This window comes from Delphinus delphis, chromosome 13 (assembly GCF_949987515.2).
Source record: "Delphinus delphis chromosome 13, mDelDel1.2, whole genome shotgun sequence".
Classification (NCBI taxonomy): Eukaryota; Metazoa; Chordata; class Mammalia; order Artiodactyla; family Delphinidae; genus Delphinus; species Delphinus delphis.
Genome location: NC_082695.1, coordinates 7,728,126 through 7,752,457, shown reverse-complemented (window position 1 = coordinate 7,752,457; position 24,332 = coordinate 7,728,126). Strand labels below are relative to the sequence as shown.

Sequence of the window (24,332 nt, the reverse complement as noted above, 5' to 3'; positions counted from 1 at the left end):
CCTCCCCCGCCAGCCAAGCCCCCCACCTAAGTCCCAGCAGAATAAATAAATTAAAAGGCCTTCCCCCCGGGAGGGGGGAGGCAGTGTGGGAGCGCGAGAGTGAGGGGTGGGGGGCCGCTGGGGCCCGGGGCTTTGGCGGCGCAGCTGCCGCCGCCGGGAGAGTGCCTGGGGAAGCGGCGAGGAAGGAGAGGGGAGGAGGAAGAGGAGGAGGAGGAGGAAGAGGAGGAGGGTGAGCGCTCGGGTCGGGCTCCTTAGCGGTGTATTGTGGGATGTGCGGCTACTGGGAGCCGAGCCTCCGCCGCCAGCCGCCTCCCGGGCAGCAGCAGCAGCAGCAGCAGCAGCAGAGGCGGCGGCAGCAGCTCCGGGCCCGGCAGCCGCGGCGGCGGCGCTCCCCCCTCCCGGCCCCCAGTCCGGCCGCCCCGGCCTCGGTTCCCGCGGGGGACACCATGTACTGGCTGGCGGCGCAGGGAGGCCGGCGCCCGGCGGGGATGTAAGCGCGGCTCGGGGAGGGAGAGGCCGCTGCCGGCAGCCGGGCGGCCCGAGCCCCCAGCCCCCAGCCCCGGCCCAGGCCCCCGCTCCGGCCGAGCGGTCGGGCGGGCGGGCGGCGCCAGGCCTGCCGCGAACCCCGCGCCCGAGCCGGGCGGAGCGAGCGAGCTAGCGCCACGCCGGGCGGCCGGGCGGGTACCATGGGCCGGAGCCTGGGTCCTCCGGGTGCCCCGGGCCCCGCCAGTCTGCACCAAGGGCCCCCGGGAGCCCCTCGCAGCCGCCCCGAGATGGTGGCCGAGCGGGCGGGCGCCTAATTCTCCGGAAGGGTTATTCTCTCGCTCCATTCTTATTTTGGGGGGAGCCAGCGAGACAGCTCCTTTTGGGGCGCGCTGGTAAGGTGGGAGGGGGTGGGGGCTGGACGATTTGATTCCTTCGCGTGTGTGTAGAAGCGGCCGCCGCCGCCACCGCGGCGGAGACGACAACAACTTGCTCGTTTTCAGGTTGGGTTAACGGCATGGAGAACAGTCACCCCCCCCACCACCACCACCAGCAGCCCCCGCCGCAGCCCGGCCCTTCGGGCGAGAGGAGGAACCACCATTGGAGAAGTTACAAGTTGATGATTGACCCGGCTTTGAAAAAGGGGCATCATAAACTGTACCGCTACGATGGGCAGCATTTCAGCCTGGCGGTGAGTAGCCGGCGCGCCTCCCCGCCGCCCGCACCCACCCTCCGAGCCGTGGCGAGGAGGGTGGGGGCGGAAGGGTCCGATCGGCCCGGGGACCCCCCTCCTGACCACCCGGCCAACTGTCAGCCGGGTCCGTAGTCCTGGAGTTTGACAAGTGCCTGGAGAAGGGCGGGGGGGGGGGGGGGGCGCTTGCCCCTGTCCCTGGGGAGTTGGACCAGGCCACCCATTACGTCCCTCCCCACCGCTTCCTCCCCACAGATGTCCAGCAACCGCCCGGTGGAAATTGTCGAAGATCCCCGGGTCGTCGGGATCTGGACCAAAAACAAGGAGCTGGAGCTGTCGGTGCCCAAATTCAAAGTAGGGCCCCTCCCCCCTGACCCGCGCCCCTGACCCCCCTCCCCAAGCCCCGAATTCGAAAATAACGCCAGTCTTGACCGAGCCCAGCCGGATTCTGCGTTCCCGCCGTCCGGGGCCTGGGAAGTTTTGGCGGGGAGGGGGAGATGGCAAAGAGAGGGGTGTCCCCTCTCGGCTACTGTAAACAGAATAACACTCGGTGAAACTGTAATCAAGGCGCTGATACAGTATCCTGCCCGCCCAGCTGGGGGCTCCGGGTCCCCACCTGGCTCCTGCCAGCCCAAGGGCTCGGCCCTGGGACCCGCCCCCCTTCCCAGCCTTGTGGCTTTAGGGGTACAACTTCCTAGCCCAAGGGGTCGCCCCTGCGCTGGCAGCAGGGAGAGGAGGATAGAGTAGGGGGTGGGGAAAGAGAAACTGTTTCTTTTTCCCCTTTCCTTTCGAACCCAGAGGACTTCCACGTTCCAAACGATTTAATCCTCCGCTTCCCGGGCCCGCCCGCGTGCATTTTTTTTTCCAAAAAAAAATTTTTATTTTTTACCTTTCATTGTTTTCAAAGGGCGGGCGAGTGGGGAATTTTGTGTTTTCCATTCGGTTTCAGTGTTCTCAACCTCCCTTCCCCCTCGTCCCCTGCCAGATCGATGAGTTCTATGTGGGCCCGGTGCCTCCGAAGCAGGTGACATTTGCCAAGCTGAATGATAACATCCGTGAAAACTTCCTGAGGGACATGTGCAAGAAGTATGGGGAGGTGGAGGAGGTGGAGATTTTGTACAATCCCAAGACCAAGAAGCACTTGGGCATCGCCAAAGTGGTCTTTGCCACGGTCAGGGGAGCCAAGGAGGCGGTTCAGCACTTGCACAGCACTTCGGTCATGGGCAATATCATCCACGTGGAGCTGGACACCAAAGGTGAGTGGAGGCCCGCTCAGGACAGCCATCGCGGAGGAGCCACAGGACCTGTCAGTGTGACCCCCTCCTCTCCCAGAGCCCCTCTTGCAGTGTTGGGGAGCCCCTCACTCTTCCTTAGGTGCCCCCTACAACCTTTTCTTTTGCCCCCTCCTGAGGGTAGAGTCACGTGGAGCCAAATGTGTTGTCTGTTGCTAGGAGACAAGCTGTAATTTACCAAATGTGCCGGTCCTTGGCCACTGAACCCCAAGGGACCACCCGGAGGCTTCCCCTCCGCTGACACCCCCTCGGGCCCCGCGCGGAGCCCTGGTGGCCTGGGTTTAGGCAGTCCCCAGTGTTGCCGTCTGTGTTAGGAGAGAAAGCAGGGTTCGTTTATTTGTGGTGGGGGCGCTGACGGAGAGCCACTAGAACGCCTTTAAATATCCAAAGAGTACGTCCCTCCACTAAAAAGAGAGTCCTCCAGGGATCTGGAGTGCCCCTCCCCCACAGGCCGCCCCTTCCCCTTGGAAGTGGGAACCAATCTGGGCCCAGAGTGTGGTTTCATTGATAATGCTCCCGTTGGAGCTGGGCGGGCTGTTCCCTGTGCTCTAGGGTTGACACTGTCTTCCCTCCTCTCTCTTAAAGAGACAGCACCACCTCCCAAGCAGCGGAATCCCGCTCTGTGCTCACCGAGCCTCTGAGCGGCTGCTGGGAGAGCCGGGCTGGGGAAGCCATACCTCCCACCCTCAGGGTCCTGGGAGGCTTCTCCTCCGTGCTGGCTGGGGGGCTGGCAGGACTCTAGGGCATCCCCTAAAGTTTGCCTGTGACCTCTCTAGAGAAGTTCGTACCAATATAGAAGAAAGTGCCCGGTGCTCTGAGGCCCAGCCAGCCCTGTGACTGGGCAGGGACTGTTGGGTCCAGAGCCCCTGGGACGTCCCCTGGGAGACGCTGCATGGGAGGGTTTAGGTGAGTGGCTTCCAAGGGTTTCGTGAGCACGGGGTTTAGGGGCAACCCGGGCACACCAAACCCAAGACTGGAAAATGTAATCCTTTCTTTTTTGCCTTTAATAATGAGCACATATTGACTGTCTCTAAGACCTTGCTTGGGGATGCGGAGGGATACTGCTTCTGGGTGGGCACAGTTATCCTATAAACTCTTGCCAAACCTGTGCCTAATTCTGAGGTTCCTCAGGGCACAAGCCAGGTTCCTGTTCCAGTCACAGCGCCCTTCACCCCCCTTCTCTAGTTTCTCAAGTCTGTTGGGGAGACCCCTTGGGTGGTTGCAGGCTGACCTCTCCCTGAGAATCAAATGTAGAGCCCCTCTCCCATCACATGCCCATTTTAAGGAGTAGTCAGCCCTCACCAAAATTTCATTTCTGCAAAAAAAAAGAAAAAAGAAAAGGCCCTTAGAGACTGCCACCAAGTTTGTATTTCAAGAAAGAGACCGGTAAAGAGTAACTCAAGGAATGCGTCTCCTTTGCATATGTAAGCAGCTGCCTCAGAGGGCTCTATAAATATAGATAATCTGGCCCCCTGGTCTATAGAGGCCTCTCTCTGCCAGGGGGTGGGGCTGGGGTGGAGGGTTACCAGAGTGGTTCAGTGGGCCGGGGGAGGACCTTGTGGAGTTCACAGTAACGCAGTACTAGAGTGCATTTTACAAACTCTGACAGGCACCTGAGAGAGTTAACAACAAAACTGTCACTCCTGTGTCACTGGGTTTCCTCTTCACTTGCTACAAGGCCCTGGATGTTAAGTGGGAAGGTGAGAGGATGGGGATTACCCCTTTCTTTGGGTGGCATGGCCCAGGTGACAGGAAGGGGCTTTGTGTTGAGGCTGGCATTTCTGTATTTGGGGGAGTCCCAGCGCCACGAGGCATTAAATTCTGAATCTCAGGATCAGAAAAATCATACAGTTTAGGAGCTTCATTGAACAGATCGGACTCCGGAGTGAGGTACAAAGAGAGAGAAGTGGGAACTTGGTCAGGGTTACTTAGCTTCCCTAGGCCTGGGGTCCCAGGCACAGGGGCCCCAGGCACAGGGGCCCTACAAGGATGCCCACCTGTGCGGGCTGCCCCATCCTGGAGCCTCACTGAGTCCTCCCTCCCTTGCCTTTTCCACAGGGGAAACCCGCATGCGGTTCTACGAACTGTTGGTCACGGGCCGATACACACCCCAAACCCTCCCAGTGGGCGAGCTGGATGCTGTCTCTCCAATCGTGAATGAGACCCTGCAGGTGGGTTTATGGCTGTCAGTCCTTTCCCCGCCTCCCCACCCCATCACCAGCTCCCTTGATGTGGCTGGCCCCCACCCCACTTCACCATCTCCAGTGTCAGACACCAGGAAAGGAGCCTGGCTGTGCCCACCAAGGCTTCCAGCAGGGGGTCTGAAAGCCCTGTTTGCCAAAGCTGTCCTCTGGCACGGCCCCCAGCCCTCTCTCTGCACACGCTGGGATTCCCATCCCAGAGATCCAGAGTCCACGTGCTTTCCACGTTAATGCTGAAACACTGCTGTGTCCAGGGTCCTAGTCTCTGGTGTCCCGTGCACCCCTCTACCCCTGCCCCCAGAAAGCCGAGTTCAAGTCCCTCCTTCCAGAGCAAGATGGATTCCTTCCCCACCCACCGCCTCCCAGGACCTCACGTGGACCACCATCTCATGGGGAGGTTCTCATCCCAGCTCCTACCCCAGCATCAACCCAGCCACCCTCTGGAATAGCTTTTCCAGAGTGAACAGTCTTTGCTTACTTGCAAAGTAAGCTGTCAGCTGTTTATCAGGCACTTTACGTGTTACACTACTTTTTTTTTTCTTTTCCGGTACGCGGGCCTCTCACTGTTGTGGCCTCTCCCGTTGCGGAGCACAGGCTCCGGACGCGCAGGCTCAGCGGCCATGGCTCACGGGCCCAGCCGCTCCACGGCATGTGGGATCCTCCCAGACCGGGGCACGAACCTGTGTCCCCTGCATCGGCAGGCGGACTCTCAACCACTGTGCCACCAGGGAAGCCCTACGTGTTACACTATTTAAACCCTAAAACATCAAGAGGTTGGAGGGACAAGGCCCTTGGCCGCCCCCTCACTTCCAAGACCATCTTCTGCTATCTCTACCTGGAAGGTCTGTGATATCTGACAGCCTGGGGCAGGAAGGAAATCCCAGTTCACACCAAGATGTCAGGGTCTTATCTTTACTCTGCTTTAGGGATTAGGAAAAACCCTCAAGGTTCTCTGAGGATAATTGGCTACCCCAAGATTAGAGAAGGTGAGGACCATCCAGACACTCCTCTTAAATCTCCCCCCTTCCCTCTGCCACCGCTGCTTCCGTTCACTATGCTGCAGCTCTAGAGTGACCAGTTTGGCTCCGAGCTCCCCTGTAGCTGGAGTGAGAGGGGAAAACAGTCCCATTCTATTGCATGTTTTCCCCCCAGTGATCTCAGACCTCTCTCTCTCTCTCTCTCAAGCTGTCAGATGCCCTGAAGCGCCTCAAAGATGGTGGCCTGTCTGCAGGCTGTGGCTCTGGCTCATCCTCTGTCACCCCCAATAGTGGTGGGACACCCTTCTCCCAGGACACTGCTTATTCCAGCTGCCGCTTGGACACGCCCAACTCCTACGGACAGGGCACACCGCTCACGCCGCGCCTGGGCACCCCCTTCTCGCAGGACTCCAGCTACTCCAGCCGCCAGCCCACGCCCTCCTACCTCTTCAGCCAGGACCCCACAGTGACCTTCAAGGCTCGGCGCCACGAGAGCAAGTTCACGGACGCCTACAACCGCCGCCACGAGCATCATTATGTCCACAACTCTTCTGCAGTCACCGCAGTGGCAGGGGCCACAGCCACCTTCAGGGGCTCCGTGGACCTCCCATTCGGGGCAGTCAGCAGCAGTGGGGGTGGCAGTGGCCCTCCATTCAAGGCCCAGCCACAGGATTCAGCCACGTTTGCCCACACTCCACCGCCTACCCAAGCAGCCTCCGCTCCTGGAGTCACATTCAAGTCGGCTTTCTCTCCATATCAGACTCCTGTACCCCCTTTCCCCCCGCCCCCTGAGGAGCCCGCTGCCGCAACCCCCTTTGGGGCCCGTGACAGTGGGGAGTTCCGGAGAGTACCTGTGCCCCCGCCCCTGCCGCCCACTGAGCCCCTGACAAAGGAGAAGCCAGGCACGCCACCTGGACCCCCGCCCCCTGATGCCAACAGCATGGAGCTGGGCGGCCGGCCGACCTTCGGCTGGAGCCCTGAGCCCTGTGACAGTCCTGGTACGCCCACGCTGGAGTCGTCGCCTGCAGGGCCCGAGAAGCCCCACGACAGCCTGGACTCACGGATCGAGATGCTGCTGAAGGAGCAGCGCACCAAGCTGCCCTTCCTTCGGGAGCAGGACTCAGACACGGAGCTGCAGATGGAGGGCAGCCCTATCTCCTCCTCCTCCTCCCAGCTCTCCCCACTGGCCCCCTTTGGCGCTAACTCTCAGCCTGGCTTTCGAGGCCCCACACCACCCTCCTCACGCCCATCCAGCACCGGCCTGGAGGACATCAGTCCCACACCACTGCCCGACTCGGATGAGGATGATGAGCTTGACCTGGGCCTCGGGCCCCGGCCCCCACCCGAGCCAGGCCCCCCAGACCCTACCGGTCTTCTGGGTCAGACAACTGAGGTGGCCTTGGACCTGGCTGGAGACAGGACCCCCACCTCAGAGAAGATGGATGAGGTACCATGGTGTCTGTCCATCTCTGTCTGGGATTGGTTTTGTCTGTCTTGTGGCTCCCTCTTTCCTCCTTGAAACATTCTCCCCGTCGGATAACTAGCTAAGACACAGAAGCAGCAGGGCTAGAGCAGCCAAAATAACAGATCACAAATAAAAAGAGAATGAAAAGAGGATACGAAAAGCACCAGGGGCTATGACTGAGCAGCTGGTTTGCTCTGAGCTCCCTAGCAGCTTTGGTGAAAAGGGAAACATGACCTAGATCTGTTGCTCTCCTTGCTAGGTATGGGAAGTCAAGACCTTTTCCTGGGGATAAATTCTGACTTGAGCTTCTTTGGTTGGAGTTTGCTGAGATCCCAGAGAGGTGGACTGTGGTGATGGTTTGGGGCCTCCTTCTCTGTTGGGAGGCTGGGACCTGATCAGGACTGGTCCTGACACTCAGGCAGATTTGGGAAGAGGGATCAGCCAGAGTGTTCTGCTGAGCTAGGTCAGGTGGCAGCTCTGGAGCACTGTCTCCTAGAACCTGGTGCCCTCTGAAGAGATGGGAAACCATGGTGGGCAGGGAGGACATTGAAATGTTCCTCCTCCCTCTCCCCCTGCGTCCAGGACTGAAGGAGTTAAGGGCTAGCCCGGGGGAGGGCCACAGCCAGAACCAGGCTGAGTTGACCACCCCCCACCCTCTGCCCACCCAGAGATCCTCCTCTGGGGTCTCACTGCAGCCTGAGGGTTGGGGTGGGTGCTGCTGCATGCCACATTCCCTTGGGGGAGGATTCCGTCATCTTCCTTGGCTCTGCTCCTCCCCCCTCCTGGTCCAGGCACCTGCCCTGGCCCTCCTGGCCTGGCAGGCATGAACAGCAGGAGCTCAGACACAGCTCTTCGCCCCCCGTGGGCGGTAGGGAGGAGGGTCCCTCCTCCCCGAGTCCTTTGATTAGGCCGATGTGGCCGCCTCAGGGAAGAACAGAGAGGAACTTGGCTTGCCTGGGAGGGGATTGCAGGTGGCTGGGGCTCCTGGGGGCCTCCAGGCTGTTCTGGGGAAGTGGTTTCTGGCGCTAAGGGGTTCAGGCAGGGAGAGCTGACAGGTGTGCAGAGGTGGGGGGGCTGCTGGCCCTGCTGCCATCCTCCCTTCTTCCCTCCCTCTCCTGCCGGAGGTTAGGGGATGTTTATTTAACCATGCTCACTGGCTGATCCAGGGCCGGGAAGCCCAGAGGAGCCAGAGGGAATGAGCTTTCCCACGGTGTCACTGTAGGAAAGGGGAGACTGAGGCCCAGAGAGCTGGGGTCGGGGATGCCCCGGGACATCAGCCCAGGGAAGCCCGGGAGTACTGATAACCTCCAAGATGGCCCTCGGGAGCCCCCTGCTGACAGTCGGGAGAGCAGCTCCCGGGTTCCTCCGGCCTGAACCCGAGGGAATCCCAGCCTAGGCTGACCACATGGGAGAGCAGCACAGGGGGACACTCCCTTTCTTCACAGAGGCTGATAGTTAAAAGTTCCGGCTCCAGTCCTTAAGTCTTGAGCCCCACCCCTGTCACTTACTGGTCATGTGGCCTTAGGGAAGTTACTTTCCCTGCCTGAGTCTCAGTTTCGTCATCTGTGAAATGGGATAGTGAGAGTAGCTGCCTCACACTAATCTCGGCTTAAGTGAGGTGCCACCTGGGAAGCTCCAGGCACGGCTGGAGCTGATGCCGAATATTCAGCCGCCAGTTCCCGCCGGTTCTCTGCCCCCCGCCCCCGGACGCGGGAGGGGCGGAGGGAGGGGCAGGGCCGCGGGCTGGGCTGGATCAGGGTCTCCTTGTGATTGGCTGGCAGCCGTGGCGGCGTTAACCCTATGCGTGCTGCGCTTGCCTTGCTGGGCGCTGTCCAGGACTGATCTGGCGCTGTCCCTGAGTATCAGGCTGAGCCTGCCAGAGCCTCCCTCAGCATGTGTGTGGGACCCCGAGAGGCAGAGTGTGTGTGTCTGTAGAGGGGACAGAGCAAAAGCGGGGGCTTTCTTCTGCCTTAGGTTTGCTTTTCCTCTTCTCTCTCCCCCGCCCCCCATTTCCCTTTGAAGCCTCCCTCACCTGTACGTCTGACCTCTGACCTTACAGCCTGCACAGACCCTGCCCCCTCAGCCTTCAAATGCACTCCCTGGCAACCTACAAAGGCTCTGTCTTCCCAGCCACGTTCATCCAGGCCAGGGCCTGAGCCCCCTTCTCGCCTTGGGTCCTGACACAAGAGCCTGGGGGTAGCCCATCCCTCCTCGCCCTACCCCTGCTTTGCCTTCTTGCTCCACCTCTACCTTGTGGACCCCGTGCCCCCCTCCAGTTCCAGGCCTCTGCATCCACCTCCCCAAAGCCCCATGTCTGAATGAAAAGAAGTCCTTTCCCGTTTCACAGCCAGGTCATGCTCGACTCCTCCCATTCACGTGGTGCCACGGTCCTGGATTCCCACAACAACCCCCTGACGCCTCGCTCAGCAGGCACCCTGGGCTCGCATCCCAGCCCGCTTTCTGACTGGCTGGGCCTCTTGGGCCAGTGATTTATGTATAGCTCTCTGAGTGTGTTTCCTCACCTGTCAAAAGGGATTGGACTAGAGCCCTACGTTGTGAGGTTAGGGTGCGGATGAGAAATACGAGATATTATGTGCTGACAACACTCAGCCCCACCGCGGCCCGTACTAAGACTATATGAAAAGAGTAACTAAGGAAAAACGTAAAGACATACCTCCTATTCGTGCACCCTCACTACTGCTAAACGCCCCCGCTGCTCGTGTCACCTTCTCTGCCAGGCCCTCTCTGCCACAGTGAAGACTACAGGCCAACTGGGAACAAAGGCTAGTGAGCCACTTCCTGGTTCAAATCCGGGCTCCATCTCTTAGTGGTTGTGTGGCCTGGGCAAGTTACTTAAGCTCTCAAGTGTTCCAACTTCCTCATCACTAAAACTGGTGATAACAGACCTACTTTACAGGGTTGTTCTGAGGATTAACTGAGTTAAGGTAGGTAAAGTGCTTAGAAAGGTGCCTGGCCTGTAGAAAAGGCTAGAGAAGTTTCAACTATTAGTATTATCTTCTCTGAATGCAAATTGAAACAGAGTCTCTCAAATTGAAACAATCTTTTTCCCTCTTCACACCTCACTCCCCTTCCCAGCTTTCTTTTTCTCCATGAAGGACTATATATTTCACATTCCTCCTAGTTATCCTTTGCCTTGTCCCTCCAGAAGTTCAGCTCCAAGACAGCAGTAATTTCGTCTGTCTTGTTCACCACTGTGTTCCTAGCACCTGGAACAGTGCCTGGTACACAGCAGGTGCTGAGCAAATGTTTGTTGAATGAATGAATGAGTGAATCTGCATGATAACCCCGTGAGGCAGGTACTGTGGTGCTCATCATGCAGATGGGGAGACTGAGGCTTAGAGAGATTAAATCACTTGCTTGAGGCCACGTGGCTGGCAAGGGAGGGGACCAGGATCAGAGCTGCGGAAGCCACGTTGCTCTCTCTGTCTTGTAGAAGGCTTCTTCTCTGACCTGCGGGTGTTCAGCAGGGGGATCTGGGAGCCTGCTGGGCCACCCGGGCTCACCCTCACCTCTCTCTCCTTGCTCTCCCTGCAGGGGCAGCAGTCCTCGGGGGAGGACATGGAGATCTCAGATGATGAGATGCCCTTGGCCCCCATCACCAGCGCTGACTGCCCCAAGCCCATGGTGGTGACCCCCGGGACGGGGGCTGTGGCAGCTCCCTCTGTGCTGGCCCCGACCTTGCCGTTGCCCCCGCCTCCTGGCTTCCCACCACTGCCCCCGCCCCCGCCGCCCCCCCCGCCCCAGCCTGGCTTCCCCATGCCCCCTCCTCTGCCCCCGCCACCGCCCCCACCGCCCCCAGCCCACCCCGCTGTGACAGTGCCCCCACCACCGCTGCCAGCACCACCGCCCGGTGTCCCACCCCCGCCCATTCTGCCGCCGTTGCCGCCCTTCCCACCGGGGCTGTTTCCCGTGATGCAGGTGGACATGAGCCATGTGCTGGGCGGCCAGTGGGGCGGCATGCCCATGTCCTTCCAGATGCAGACGCAAATGCTGAGCCGTCTGATGACGGGCCAGGGCGCTTGCCCCTACCCGCCCTTCATGGCCGCCGCAGCCGCAGCCGCCTCCGCTGGGCTGCAGTTCGTCAACCTGCCGCCCTACCGGGGCCCCTTCTCCCTTAGCAACACTGGCCCCGGCCGCGGGCAGCCCTGGCCACCCCTGCCCAAGTTTGACCCGTCAGTGCCACCACCAGGCTATGTGCCACGCCAGGAGGACCCGCACAAGGCCACGGTGGACGGTGTCCTGCTGGTGGTGCTCAAAGAGCTCAAGGCCATCATGAAGCGGGACCTGAACCGCAAGATGGTGGAGGTGGTGGCCTTCCGGGCCTTCGACGAGTGGTGGGACAAGAAGGAGCGGATGGCCAAGGTGGGTGGGCGGCAGAGACCCGGCCAGGCAGCCTCTCTCCTCCCCAGGCACGTACTGGAAACACCGCCACCCAGACCCCCAAAGCAGAATAGTGTGAGTGTTATTTTGTGAAAGCAGTGTGTCGATGACACAGGTGTGTACTTACAATGCGTTCCTTTTGGGTTCCAACCTCCAAAGCGCGAGGGCCCCTGCTCCGGTGCGGGCAGCTGTAGTAGCCGCTTTGCAGGTGAGGAAGCCGAGGGTCAGGGAGGCAGAGTGGGGCCCTGGGGGCGTCCTGAGTAGTCGGCACAAAATGAGGTAGGTTCCAGGAAAGGAAGTGCCCAGTTACCACGTGGCTGTCACTGTTGAGAGGACGGCAGGCTGCTCAGGGGACAGGGCTGGTGGCAGCGCCGTAACCATGGTCACCTCCCCCTCCTCTCTTGCACCCCAGGCCTCGCTGACCCCGGTGAAGTCCGGTGAGCACAAGGACGAAGACAGGCCGAAGCCCAAGGACCGCATCGCCTCCTGCCTGCTGGAGTCGTGGGGCAAGGGCGAGGGCCTGGGCTACGAGGGCCTGGGCCTGAGCATTGGGCTGCGCGGGGCCATCCGCCTGCCCTCCTTCAAGGTCAAGAGGAAAGAGCCGCCGGACACCGCCTCGTCTGGCGACCAGAAGCGGTTGCGACCCTCAGCCTCCGTGGATGAGGAGGATGAAGGTTTGCGCCCCTCCGCTCGCCGGGTGCTGGGGTCTCCTCCTCTCCCGCGCCCCTGGCCCAGCTCTGACAGCCCTCCTTCCCCACAGAGTCTGAGCGGGAGCGGGACCGCGACATGGCGGATGCCCCCTGTGAGCTCGCCAAGCGGGACCCCAAGGGCGTGGGTGTGCGGCGGCGGCCAGCCCGGCCCCTGGAGCTGGACAGTGGCGGGGAGGAGGACGAGAAGGAGTCGCTGTCGGTGTCCTCATCGTCGTCGGCGTCCTCGTCCTCGGAGTCCTCGACAACCTCGCCCTCATCCTCAGCCTCCGACAAGGAGGAGCGAGAAAGCGCGGAGGAGGAGGGGGAGGGGGAGGAGGAGGAGGGGGAGGAGGAGGAAGGCCCCAGGAGCCAGATCTCCTCCTCCTCGACCTCATCCCTGTCCGATAAGGTACCGTTCGGGCTGGGGAGGCCTGGGGTGCTGGGCCAGGGGAGGAGGCCCTTCGGCTCACCTTTCCTCCGTCCCTCCCCCCCCCAGGATGACGATGATGAAGACAGCGACGACAGGGACGAGTCTGAGAATGACGACGAGGACGCAGCCCTGTCGGAGATGAGTGAGAAGGAAGAAGGGGACTCAGATGGAGGTGAGCGGGGCTCCCGGCCCAGCCCGGGGTTCCTCTGCAGAGCGCAGAGCCCGTGCAATAGTCAGCTATACTCTGGGGGCAGATCTCTTGACTTTGAAGTGTGAACTCAGTAAAGCACAAACAGGGCATGGCCTATGATTCCTTTCTCGTGAAGTGTCCAGAAGGGGTCAATCCATAGAGACAGAAAGCAGACTAGTGGTCGCTGGGGTTAGGGGACAGTGGATAGACGGGTGATCGCTAAAGGGAACGGGCTTCTTCGAGACAAGGGCTAGTTATCCACATTGTGAATATACTGAATACCACTGTATCGTTTACTTTAAGACGGTTAGTTTTATGTTATGTGGATTTCACCTCAGTTTAAAAAAACGTGATGACTAGTTAGTACCGACACGTGCACGCGCGCACGCACACACGCACACACACACGCGCGCACACGCACACACACCTGAGGGCTATGTTCAGCCCAGTGCCGCCAGTTGTGAGACGTTTGGTGAAGTACCTGGCTGGAGCACAGCAGATAATGACAGCGCCCCTGCCTGTGTCCCCCGCCCAGAGGAGACAGTGAGCATCGCCACCTCCAAGGCTGGAGCTGAGTCCTCCAGTGAGAGCTCTGAGTCTTCTGACTTCGAATCAAGCTCCGGGTCCTCCTCATCACCTTCCGAAGATGAAGAAGAACTGGCAGCAGGGGAGGAAGATGAGGCGGAAGGGGAGGAGGCAGCTGCAGAAGAAAGCGTGGCTCCCGCTGCCCCTGACGAGGACTTTGAGGACGTGGCCACAGGAGCACCCGTGACGGAGTCGCTGGTCCCAGAAGAGGAGGTGGACATCGAGGCTGAGGACGAAGCCTCCGAGGCGCGGACCCCGATGCTGGAAGAGCCTCCCTTGCCTGTGGGTGTCGAGGAGCTGGCTGGCTGCAAGGAGCCCCCCGACGAGCCAGGCCTGAACCAGGAAGGGGCCAGGTTGCTGTCTCCAGAGCCCCCTGCTGGAGAGATGGAGGCCCGGCCCCTGCCATCCCCGGAGCCCACCCCAGGTAACACTTGCAGCCCCTGGGAGGGCGGTGGGCATGGAAGCAGGATGTCCTCACCGTGAGAGTGAGCCCAGCCTCCTTTATACTAATCACTTCACCTTAACTAGTCAGTTTCCTCATCTGTAAAATGGGATCCGTGTGTTGTGCTTCCCCTATGAGGTCATATGGGAGGGCAGAGTGAGATGACTTATGACGTGCCAGCATGGAGCCTGGCACCTGTTAGATCCCAGAGGGGTCTGCTGCTGTCACCATTCCTCTGTCAGTATTTCCCTGGGGTTTAGTCCTTGGACCATTAATTAGTCCCATGAGATGCTCCCAGGAGAGGGCGTGTGGGTGCATGCAGGTGTGTATGGTCATTTCAGTGACAGAAAGCAGCAGAGAAGGCCTCGGGGTGCTGGGCCAGTTGAGAAGAGGCCATGGACGCTGCCCCCTCCACCATCTTGGTGGAGCTGCACAAAGCATGTTAAAGGCTCTAACAACGCTGTCCAATGGAACTTTCTGCAGTGATAGAAACGTGCTGTCCAATAGAACTTTCTGCGGTGATAGAAACGTTCTCTCTCTGTCCTGTCCAATACTGTAGCCACTAGACACTGTGTTGCTAAGAGCAGTTGAAAGGTGGAGAGTGCCACTGTGGAACAGAATTTGTGACGTTGTCTCATTTTCATTAGTATAAACTTACATAGCCACATGTGGTTAGTTTGTACCGGTAATAGTCCTTGAGGAAAGAAACCCGTTGTATTTTGTTTAATTCTGTGTTATTTGGCTATAGAACCACAGGTCTTTGAATATTGTTAAACGTATTAATTGAGCCTCTATTGTCGTCCCCAGTACTGTTTTATGAACTGATAATACAACAGTGGACCAAACAGACAAAAATACCTGGGGCTTACACTCTGGGGCAGGGTGATGGATGACAGCAGATAAGTTAGAAAATGTATTCTGTGACAGTAGAGATAAATGCTAAGAGAAAACCTTAAAGGCTCTGAAAAGTCCTGCAGCAAAGAGACTTGTTGGATTTTATTTGATAGAGCTCATTTTTTTGGTCCATGGGATGTTCCCGGTTCACAGGAACACCGTTCTAAAGACAGTGTTGAGGGCTACAACCATGTCTCCTGCATCTTTGATTTACTTCCACCAACATTTATCAGACACCTACTGTGTGCCTGACACTGGGCCGGGCGCTGAGCGGTCCTTGAGTGGCTTAGCTGGAGGAGGACAGTCCATATACTCACAGAACCCCTAGGGACCCAGAGGGTATGAGTGCATACCCAGAGACGTGTCAAGTGCATAGTAGGGCAGCATGAGTAGGGCGCTGAGGGACATCTGAATCAAATAATAAAGGTCTGGTTTTTGCCCACCTCTCTGCAGAGAACAACCTGGAAGCGGAGCCTGCGCCCCCCGCGCTGCTCTCCTTACCCCTGCAGCCACCGTTGCCGCCCGCTCGACCACCCCGGCCACCCAGCCCACCACCAGAGCCCGAGACCCCAGACCTCCCGCTCCCAACAGTCCCTCTGGAGCCTCCCCATGAGGACCAGCCCCCACGTACTCCAGGCCTCTGTGGCAGCTTGGCCAAGTCGCAGAGCGCAGAGGCCGTGCCGGCCACACCGAGTGGGGAGCCCCTGCCGTCGGGGGGCAGCAGTGGCCTGCCCCTGAGCTCCCCGCAGCTGCCAGGCAGCCCCTTCTCCTACCCATCCCCATCCCCCGGCTTGAGCAGCGGGGGCCTCCCGAGGACACCTGGCCGGGACTTCAGCTTCACACCCACCTTCCCTGAGCCTGGTGGGCCCCTGCTCCTGCCTGTCTGTCCCCTCCCAGCTGGCCGGCGTGATGACCGGTCTGGCCCCCTGGCCTCCCCTGTGCTCTTGGAGACAGGCCTGCCGCTCCCTCTGCCCTTGCCCTTGCCCCTGCCCTTGGCATTGCCCGTACCCGTCCTGCGGGCCCAGACTCGGGCCCCCACCCAGCTGCCACCCCTGCTGCCTGCTCCGCTGGCCCCCTGCCCACCCCCCATCAAGAGGAAGCCGGGCCGGCCCCGGCGATCCCCGCCGGCTGTGCTCTCCTTGGATGGGCCCTTGGTCCGGGCGCCAGGAGGGCCCCCCCTGGGCAGGGACCTCCTGCTTCTGCCAGGCCAGCCACAGACCCCTGTCTTCCCCAGCACCCACGACCCCCGGACCGTGACCCTGGACTTCCGGAACGCGGGGATCCCGGCTCCCCCCCCACCCTTGCCCCCCCAGCCTCCTCCGCCCCCACCTCCGCCACCTGTTGAGCCCACCAAGCTGCCCTTTAAGGAGCTAGAGAACCAGTGGCCCTCTGAGGCCATCCCTCCGGGTCCCCGTGGGCGCGACGAGATCACCGAGGAGTTCATGGACCTGGCCAAGGTGCGAGGGCCCTGGCGCCGGCCACCGAAGAAGCGCCACGAGGACCTGGTGGCCTCAGCCTCCCCCGAGCTCTCACCGCCGCAGCCCCTCTTTCGGCCCCGCTCAGAATTTGAGGAGATGACCATCCTGTATGACATTTGGAATGGCGGCATCGACGAGGAGGACATCCGCTTCCTGTGTGTCACCTACGAGCGTCTGCTGCAGCAGGACAACGGCATGGACTGGCTCAATGACACGCTCTGGGTCTACCATCCCTATATCCTGCCAGGCAGGGTGGGGGGGCTGCACCTCCCAGGATAGCGCACATCACTGTCACTTACGGAGCAGTGTCTATGCCGGCACCGTGCCAGGCTCTGTACAGAGTCATCACTGGCACTTTTAAACACTGCCCTCTGTGCCAGAATTGGCAGGTCTGGGGGCTAAATGTAACAATGTGATTGTACAACATGACAGAAGCAGGGGCTGACAGAAGGTTCACTCTCCCTGGCTCCCTCTCATCGCCTAATTTAATCTTCCCAACAGCCTAGTGAGGTAGGGGCTGCTATTATTCCCATTTTACATCTGAAGAAGCCGAGGCTCAGAGAGGTTAAGTTACCTGCCCAAAGTCACACAGCTATGAAGTAGCAGAGTAGAGATTTGAACCCAGGCAAATGTGGCTCCAGAATCTGCGTTCTCAGCCACGATGCCACGCCACAGTCGGTTGTTACCACAACCCTATGAAGTTGGCGCTGCTTTTATCCCTGTTGTACCAAATGAGTTTATTGAGTTTATTTACTCTGTGTCAGGAACTCTGCTAAGCAGCCTAAGCATCTGTAGTCATTCCACGGGGCATCGTCATCCCCAATTTGCATATGGGGAAACTGAGGCAGAGAGTGGTTTTAAAAAAAAAAAAACACCCAAGGCCATGCAGCTGGGTACCTGTCAGAGTTCTGACCACGGTGGAGTTGGCCAGTGGGCAGGTGCAGGGAAGTGGTGTAGGTGTGGGCTGTGGAGCTGGGCGTCCTCGGCCTCCTGCAGATGGGTCTGAGGGTGGAGAGGCCAGGCCCGGGAGGGCGGGTCTCCAGGCAGGACTGGGAGGGGCTCTCCGAGAATGTCCATGTGGCCCTTGACCCACACCCACCCACCAGCCTCTCTTCAGCTAAGAAGAAGAAACGGGACGACGGCATCCGGGAGCACGTGACAGGCTGCGCCCGCAGTGAGGGCTTCTACACCATCGACAAGAAGGACAAGCTCAGATACCTCAACAGCAGCCGCGCCAGCACCGACGAGCCCCCCACGGACACCCAGGTACGGCCATCGGGGCCTGGACACCCCGGAGCCTCCCGGGCTGCGCAGAGGGTGGGGCCCTCCTGGAGGGGGTGTCAGGCACCGGGAGCGGTTGTGGAGCCAGAGGGGCCGGTGCATGGAGCACGAAGCATGCCACCCCTGGGTGCTCAAGTGTGAGAGGTGAGGTGAGGGGCGGGTAGGGGAGAGCCTCCGAAGGGTTTTAATCAGGGATACGAACAGAGTTGAGTTGCATTTCCAGAAGTTTCCTTCATTCTTCTTGAAATTAAGGAAATAAATTGGGTAGGTTGGACATGGGGGGCCGTGTGGGAAAAAGAAGATGCATTTGAAAGACTCTCAGGAATATTCGAACATTAGAAGGTCAGATGGATGGGACTGGGGGGCCTGACTGGTTACAGGAGGCAGAATGGGGTGGGACGCTGCTGGGTCCGGCCTTGGGGACTGCGTACCTGGATGCCAAGCACTGAGGTGAGAAGGAAGGTGGGACCCCCACTTTGGGATGGTTTGAGTTTCGGGGTTTGTGGAACATCCAGGTCGTGAGGTCTGGCGGACGGTTAGATATATGGGTACAGTAGAGAGCTTGGGAGAGGGACGTCTGGTCTGGGGACCTAAATTTGGGCATCATGAGGATGGAAATGTTAGCCAAAGGCCACAGCAGGGGTGAGCCGACCCGGGAGAACATCTGGAGGGGAGTGAAGCTCCAGGTGTCAATGGTGGGGACAGAGGAAGAGGGAGGCCAAGAGAGGGAAGGGATGCGAGGCTGCTGGGAAGAACCGTGATTTTGAATGAAGCCACGGGGTGTTAGGTAGACAGACACCCACCATCTCTGTCCAAAAAGCGGAGATGCTTTCAAATCTAGCTGAGAAGGGAAACGACAGCAAGAGTGAAGAGAACGCTGCGTCGTCTTAAGATTAGAGGAACTTGATCACGTTCAGATTCCGACGGGAAGGACCCCGTAGAGGAGAGGTGGCTATTAGGAAGCTCGGAGCAAGGAAGCTGGGAAGCTAGGGCCACAGAGCTCACGGTGGGGTTGCCAAGGATGAGACGGGGATGCGGGTTCCCTGTGGCCAGCTCCCCCAGGCGGCCGCGCCCCTCTCTGATCTGTCACCCGCCGTCCCCATCCTTGTACCCATCCTCACAGGGCATGAGCATCCCAGCGCAGCCTCACGCCTCCACACGGGCCGGCTCGGAGCGGCGTTCCGAGCAGCGCCGCCTGTTGTCCTCCTTCACTGGCAGCTGTGACAGTGACCTGCTCAAGTTCAACCAGCTCAAGGTGAGGCTGGGCCCCACCTGGGGCGGCCGGGGCGGCCACAGAATCCGGAACCAGGGCTCTCACCCCCATCCCCTTCCCTCCCCCAGTTCCGGAAGAAAAAGCTCAAATTCTGCAAGAGTCACATTCACGACTGGGGCCTGTTCGCCATGGAGCCCATCGCAGCCGACGAGATGGTCATCGAGTACGTGGGCCAGAACATCCGCCAGGTAAGCGCTGCCGGCCAGGACAGGTGTCGGGGTGGGGCTGCGGCCAGCCCCGCCCAGACTGAGGCCTCTTCCTGGCCAGGTGATTGCGGACATGCGGGAGAAACGTTACGAGGACGAGGGCATCGGTAGCAGCTACATGTTCCGGGTGGACCACGACACCATCATCGACGCCACCAAGTGCGGCAACTTCGCGCGTTTCATCAACCACAGCTGCAACGTGAGTGCCCGGCTCGGGGCAGCCGCCCCTGCTGCTGTGCCAGGAGGACCCGCAACCGGAGGGCACAGGAACCGGCGCGGCCTCCTTCCCGAGCTCGGGGCCCACAAGGATAGCGGGGAGGGAGGTGGAGGTGTGAGGCCTTATCCAAGGAGCCGTTCTCCTCTGAGTTTCAGTTTTCTCATCTGCAAAATGCGCATAATGAGACCAGAGGTGCTCGTGACATGGTCCATACAGCTGGTATTAACAGAGTTCCTTCCCCGTGCTGGGCGTTTTCGATGCCTCTGGGGTATTGCTGGCCAGTAGAACTTTCGACAGTGACGGAAGTGCTCTGCATCCTTGCTGTCCACTGATATACACGTGTGGTGTTGAGCGCTTGAAACGTGGCTAGCGTGGCTAAAAAACTGAGTGTTTTTTTTTGCGGTACGCGGGCCTCTCACCGCTGTGGCCTCTCCCGTTGCGGAGCACAGGCTCCGGACGCGCAGGCCCAGCCGGCCATGGCTCACGGGCCCAGCCGCTCCCCGGCATGTGGGATCCTCCCGGAGTGGGGCACGAACCCGTGTCCCCTGCATCGGCAGGCAGACTCTCAACCACTGCGCCACCAGGGAAGCCCCCAAAACTGAGTGTTTAATTTAACTTAAAGAGTCACACTCGGCTACTGACGGCTGACATGGCACAGGTCTGGGCGTTGATAACAAGGGTGGTCCTCTCGTGAATATAAGCACGGGGAGCTTCAAATGGAGGACAGGCACCCCTGGCTGTAGGTTCAGGTCTTGGCATCGCTACTTAGTGAGCGACTGTAGCCAGGTCACTTCATGTCTCGGTGCTTCAGTTTCCTAATCTGTAAAACTGGGATGATAACAGTCCCTCCTCGTGGGGTGTTGGGAGGACCAAGCGGGTTACCGAGGGCAGGCCTTCTGTGCAGATATAGCGGGCGCTCAGTACGTGCCAGCTCGCATGACTGTGACTTGATCATACCCTGGGGCCCGTAGGGACTTCGCTGTGCGTCTCCTGTGAGAGCTGAGGGGTAAGAGGGAATTACCCGGGTGCAGTAATGACTGAGTGAGGTGAGGCCTGGGGCAGGGAGGGAGAACACCTGTTTGAGGGGCAGTGGGATGAGGTAGGGGGCAGAGGGCAGGGTGAGAGGATGAGGTTGGCGGGGTTGGTGGTGGCTGGGTCACTCAGCCTTGTAAGCAGAGCTGAGAACTTTCTCTAAAAGCCGAGGCCGGCTATTGCCCTGGGGTGACGGGATTTGCTGTCCCTTTGGAAACATTTCCCTGGCAGCTGGGTCAGGAGTTATTCCGAGTTCAGAGAGGCAGCGGGAGCCGCTGCAGTCCAGGCAAGCGATGACAGAATCAAGAGGCCCTTTGAGGCAGAAGCCGCTGGGCGTGGTGGGCTGGATCCAGCACTGCTAGAGGGGAGGCGGGGGGCAGATGCTTGGGGGACTGGGTGCGTGGAATGGCCGCTCCCTAGGTCTGAGTTTACTGACTCAAAGTTGTCTCCTTGAGCTGCCAAAAGGTGGATATGGAGCAGCTAGTTGGATCTGGGGGCCTGGAGTGCAGGCAGGCAAACCTTTTCTGTAAAGGACCAGGCAGTAAGTATTTTTGGCCGTGTGGCCCAGACCATCTCATAGCAACTACTTAACTGCCATTGTAACAAAGGTAGCCATAGGCAATATGTAGTGAATGAGCGTGTGCCAATAAAACTTTATTTTCAAGAACAGGCAGCTGGGGGCCGGAGTTTGCTGACCCCTTCTCTAGAGCTCAGAAGTAGGGCCTGGGCTAGAAACATAAATTTGGGGATCACCTGCGGTATAAAAGTAAATTGGATATTTCCCTGCAAAATTTATTATTATGACAATCATGATTCTTATTTAATATCAGAGATAGGGGGCCCTGGTCCGCCAGATGGGGGAGCCGAGGCCTAGGGCAGGTGGCCAGTGGGCAGTGGGGTCATGGGGCCAGTACATCAGGCCTTGAGCACGGGGCTCGGTCGGGTTTGGGGGACTGCGGTCAGGGAGGGCCCGGGTGGGGTCCCAGGTGGGTCGGCTCACCCTCCCCCCCACATCCCACCCACAGCCCAACTGCTACGCCAAGGTCATCACCGTGGAGTCGCAGAAGAAGATCGTCATCTACTCGAAGCAGCACATCAATGTCAACGAGGAGATCACCTACGACTACAAGTTCCCCATCGAGGACGTCAAGATCCCCTGCCTCTGCGGCTCCGAGAACTGCCGGGGGACCCTCAACTAGGCCCGGTGCCTGGGGATGTCAGCCGCCCCCGGCGCCCGAGCGTGGACCCCTGGCCCCGGGGCCAGACCCCACCTCCCACCCCCATTTCAGGTGCTGTCCCTCTACCCAGCAGCCGTGCCAGGGCCTGGCGCCCCCAACACTACCCCCAGGACCCACCGCAGCTCCGGCCCCTCAGTGGGAAAGGGCTTCTCTGTCTCTCAGCCCATGTCTCTTTCATTTTTTTAAAGAAATGCTCCTTTCGGGACTTTGGTTTCCGGTGTAAATGTCTCCCCCCACCCCCCTACCTCCCCGGCGTCTCCCCTTCCTCCACCTCTTTCTCTCTGTCTTCTCTGTCCAGCCTTCCCTTCCCGGTCAGCCTCTTCCCATGAATGCTGCTACGTTGTTTTCGTCTTCTCATTCTTTTCTTCTTCTTCATGAGAAAAGACGCTTTAACCATTGAAATGTGAAGGCAGAATCAGAGAGTGGGGACCCCAGGCAGGGGCTGCGTGGTTTGATGGTGTGTCGGTCCACGTTCTGGAACCCTCCGGGCCCGGGCGCCGGGCCAGGTGCTGCAGAGGAGGGGGGTCGGGCCAGGCGGCTTTGACCTCAGAACACTACGGAAGGCCCGCTCTCTGCCGGTGGCGGACTCAGTGAGAAGACCCCCCTCTTTCCGACCCCCCTCCAGTCTGTTCCTTCCCCAGCAGCCTGGGGGTACCTTCCCCCCTCCCCCAGCAGACCCTGGTGGAGCCACGCTGGTCCCAGGCAGGAATTTCCCCGGGGGCTCTCCCTGCCACCCCACACCCCTCCACCCCCCAAATCTTGGGTTCAGTGTTTACTTTCTCATTCGAATGCCAGCGGGGGGGCGGGGGCTGGGGGGAGCTGGAAGGGTTGTGTTTACTTACCCTCTCCTGCCCTCACCTTCACCCCCAGGGGAGAGAAGCACCTCCCACCAGGGCAGGCGGGTCCTGAGTCCCGCCACTACGGGTGTCTGACCGAATGCCTGACCGAATGCGCGTGTGGCGTATTTTTGTTTGCTTATAAGCTTCACCCGCTCGCCCCCAGCCTGTAGCCTGACTCACCCTGCCAGCAAGCCCCTCGCCCCAAGAAGTCAAGAGCATATTTATTTTCAGAGTGAGAAGATTTATTTCTCCCAGAGAAAGGAAAATCTTGGAAAAGATTTAAAAACTCAGATCTACGTCTGACAGGTTTTTGGTTTTTTTTTAACCCTTGGCATCATCTTTAGAGTTCCTTTCCACGGATTTTTTTTTTTTCTTGTGCGTGTATAAAATCAAAACAAAGGGGGAAAAATAGGTTTTTGAAGTTCAGAACAGATTTCTGTACATAGGCTGCCATAAAGGACTTTTTTTCGGGAACATTGTTTCTTGTAGAAACATGTGGGAAGACTTTTTTGCTTATTTCTTTGTACTTCCAAAAAAAACCACACACACACACACACACACACACACACACACACACACACAAGCAAGTCCCCCGCACCCCAGAAAGCAAAGAAGGCATGTAAATAATTTATGGAAAGTGACTGTTGTGACCAGGAGTCATCCTCACCAAGACGGGAGAGCTCCCGGCGGGGCTGCCCCGACCCTGCAGATGCAGGCCCGGAGCCTCTGGTATCTCAGCTTGTGTCAAGCTTGTTATCATGTAAATTCTGTACAAAGAATTGTTATTTTTCTCTTTTTTTTTTGTCGTTGGTGGTTTTGTTGTGTTTTTCTTTTCTTTTTTTTTTTTTTTCAATTTCTTTACCCCATGCCCTCTCTGTTTGAGACTATGTCCACCGGTTTCAATCTTCATGAAATCGGTGGCATTAAGACACGGAGGGGGACCTGGGCACAGCGGCAACCTTCTCTTCCTTTTGCGGTTTTCTGCCTCATTGTGCAACTGAGGAAATATTTATTTTTCACATGAGGAAATGTGTAGTTTGTAGAGATGGCCGATTTAAGTTACTTCTGGAGCCCCCAAGGGGCTGTCTTCAGTCTGTCCCCTCCTCCCGTAAAAGAAGTGGGGCAGGGGTAATGTGAGGAAACCAGGGTCCAGGGTCCTGCCTCACCCCTCACTCTGGCCTCACCTTGCCCAACCAGCCTTCCCTACGGGCGAGCAAGGGCCTGGACCCTCCCTGTCCCCAGGAACCACCACCCCCCCGTCCCACCCCTGAAATGGCTTGCAATAGCCAGAAATGTGTCAACTCATTTTTCTTTCAATGCCTTCATTTTCATTGAAAAATGAAAATGCTTTTGAAGAATTGGGGGTTTCTGCTTTTTCTTTTTCTTGTCCTTGCCCCCCGCCGCCTCCCTCCTCCAGCAAAGAAGAGAACCCGTAAGTTTTAGGGATGTTTGTGCATATAGATTCTCATCGTACGTAACTTGTTTTGAAGAGAAGTGTTTCCGTTGTGGGTGTGTCTTGCTGTAAATATTTGTTCATATTTTTGTGAATTCAATACTATGTACCATTGTATTATAGTAACTTTTATAAAGCAAACCATAAATATACTGACTTTTCTTACAGATACGCCATCTCCCTTGCTCTCCTCTCTCTTCTCCTCCTTCTTTCTTTCTGTTGGGGGCACACCCTGCTCGCTAAGGAGTGGGTGCTCCGGTAGTCAGGGGTAGGGGTGGAAGGAGCTAGGTGGGGTGTGGTACATTCAGACCATCTGCTTTTTTAAAAACCTATATATATTTTTCTTCCACTTTTATTGAGCTGTAATTGACATACAGCACTGTAAGACCAGCTGTTCTTAAACTCTAAGCCTGTAGGTGGATTCTTTGTACTGGGACAAGTTATAGTCAGACTAGACCTTCCACAGCTTTCAAGTTTTTCTTCTAGAACTCTTCTTAAAGCCTTAGGTATCTAACACTACTAATGGTCTACAATTAAAGGAAACAAGATCAAATATCCTATTTCTATTACTAGAA

The 24,332-nt window shown here is 58.4% G+C and overlaps 1 protein-coding gene across 1 annotated transcript; it reads left to right on the top strand.

Moving 5' to 3' along the window:
• Positions 1 to 40: 40 nt before the first annotated feature.
• SETD1B (SET domain containing 1B, histone lysine methyltransferase) lies at positions 41 to 23,924 on the top strand. Its single transcript, XM_060027988.2, has 17 exons — positions 41 to 490; positions 987 to 1,174; positions 1,430 to 1,528; positions 2,160 to 2,430; positions 4,525 to 4,637; positions 5,853 to 7,091; positions 10,665 to 11,492; positions 11,923 to 12,184; positions 12,271 to 12,608; positions 12,696 to 12,801; positions 13,355 to 13,828; positions 15,194 to 16,453; positions 17,318 to 17,484; positions 18,623 to 18,754; positions 18,841 to 18,960; positions 19,040 to 19,177; positions 21,253 to 23,924. The coding sequence occupies exons 2-17, from the start codon at positions 1,001 to 1,003 to the stop codon at positions 21,424 to 21,426; spliced, it is 5,895 nt and encodes a 1,964-aa protein (XP_059883971.1). The 5' UTR covers positions 41 to 490; positions 987 to 1,000; the 3' UTR covers positions 21,427 to 23,924.
• Positions 23,925 to 24,332: the final 408 nt, after the last annotated feature.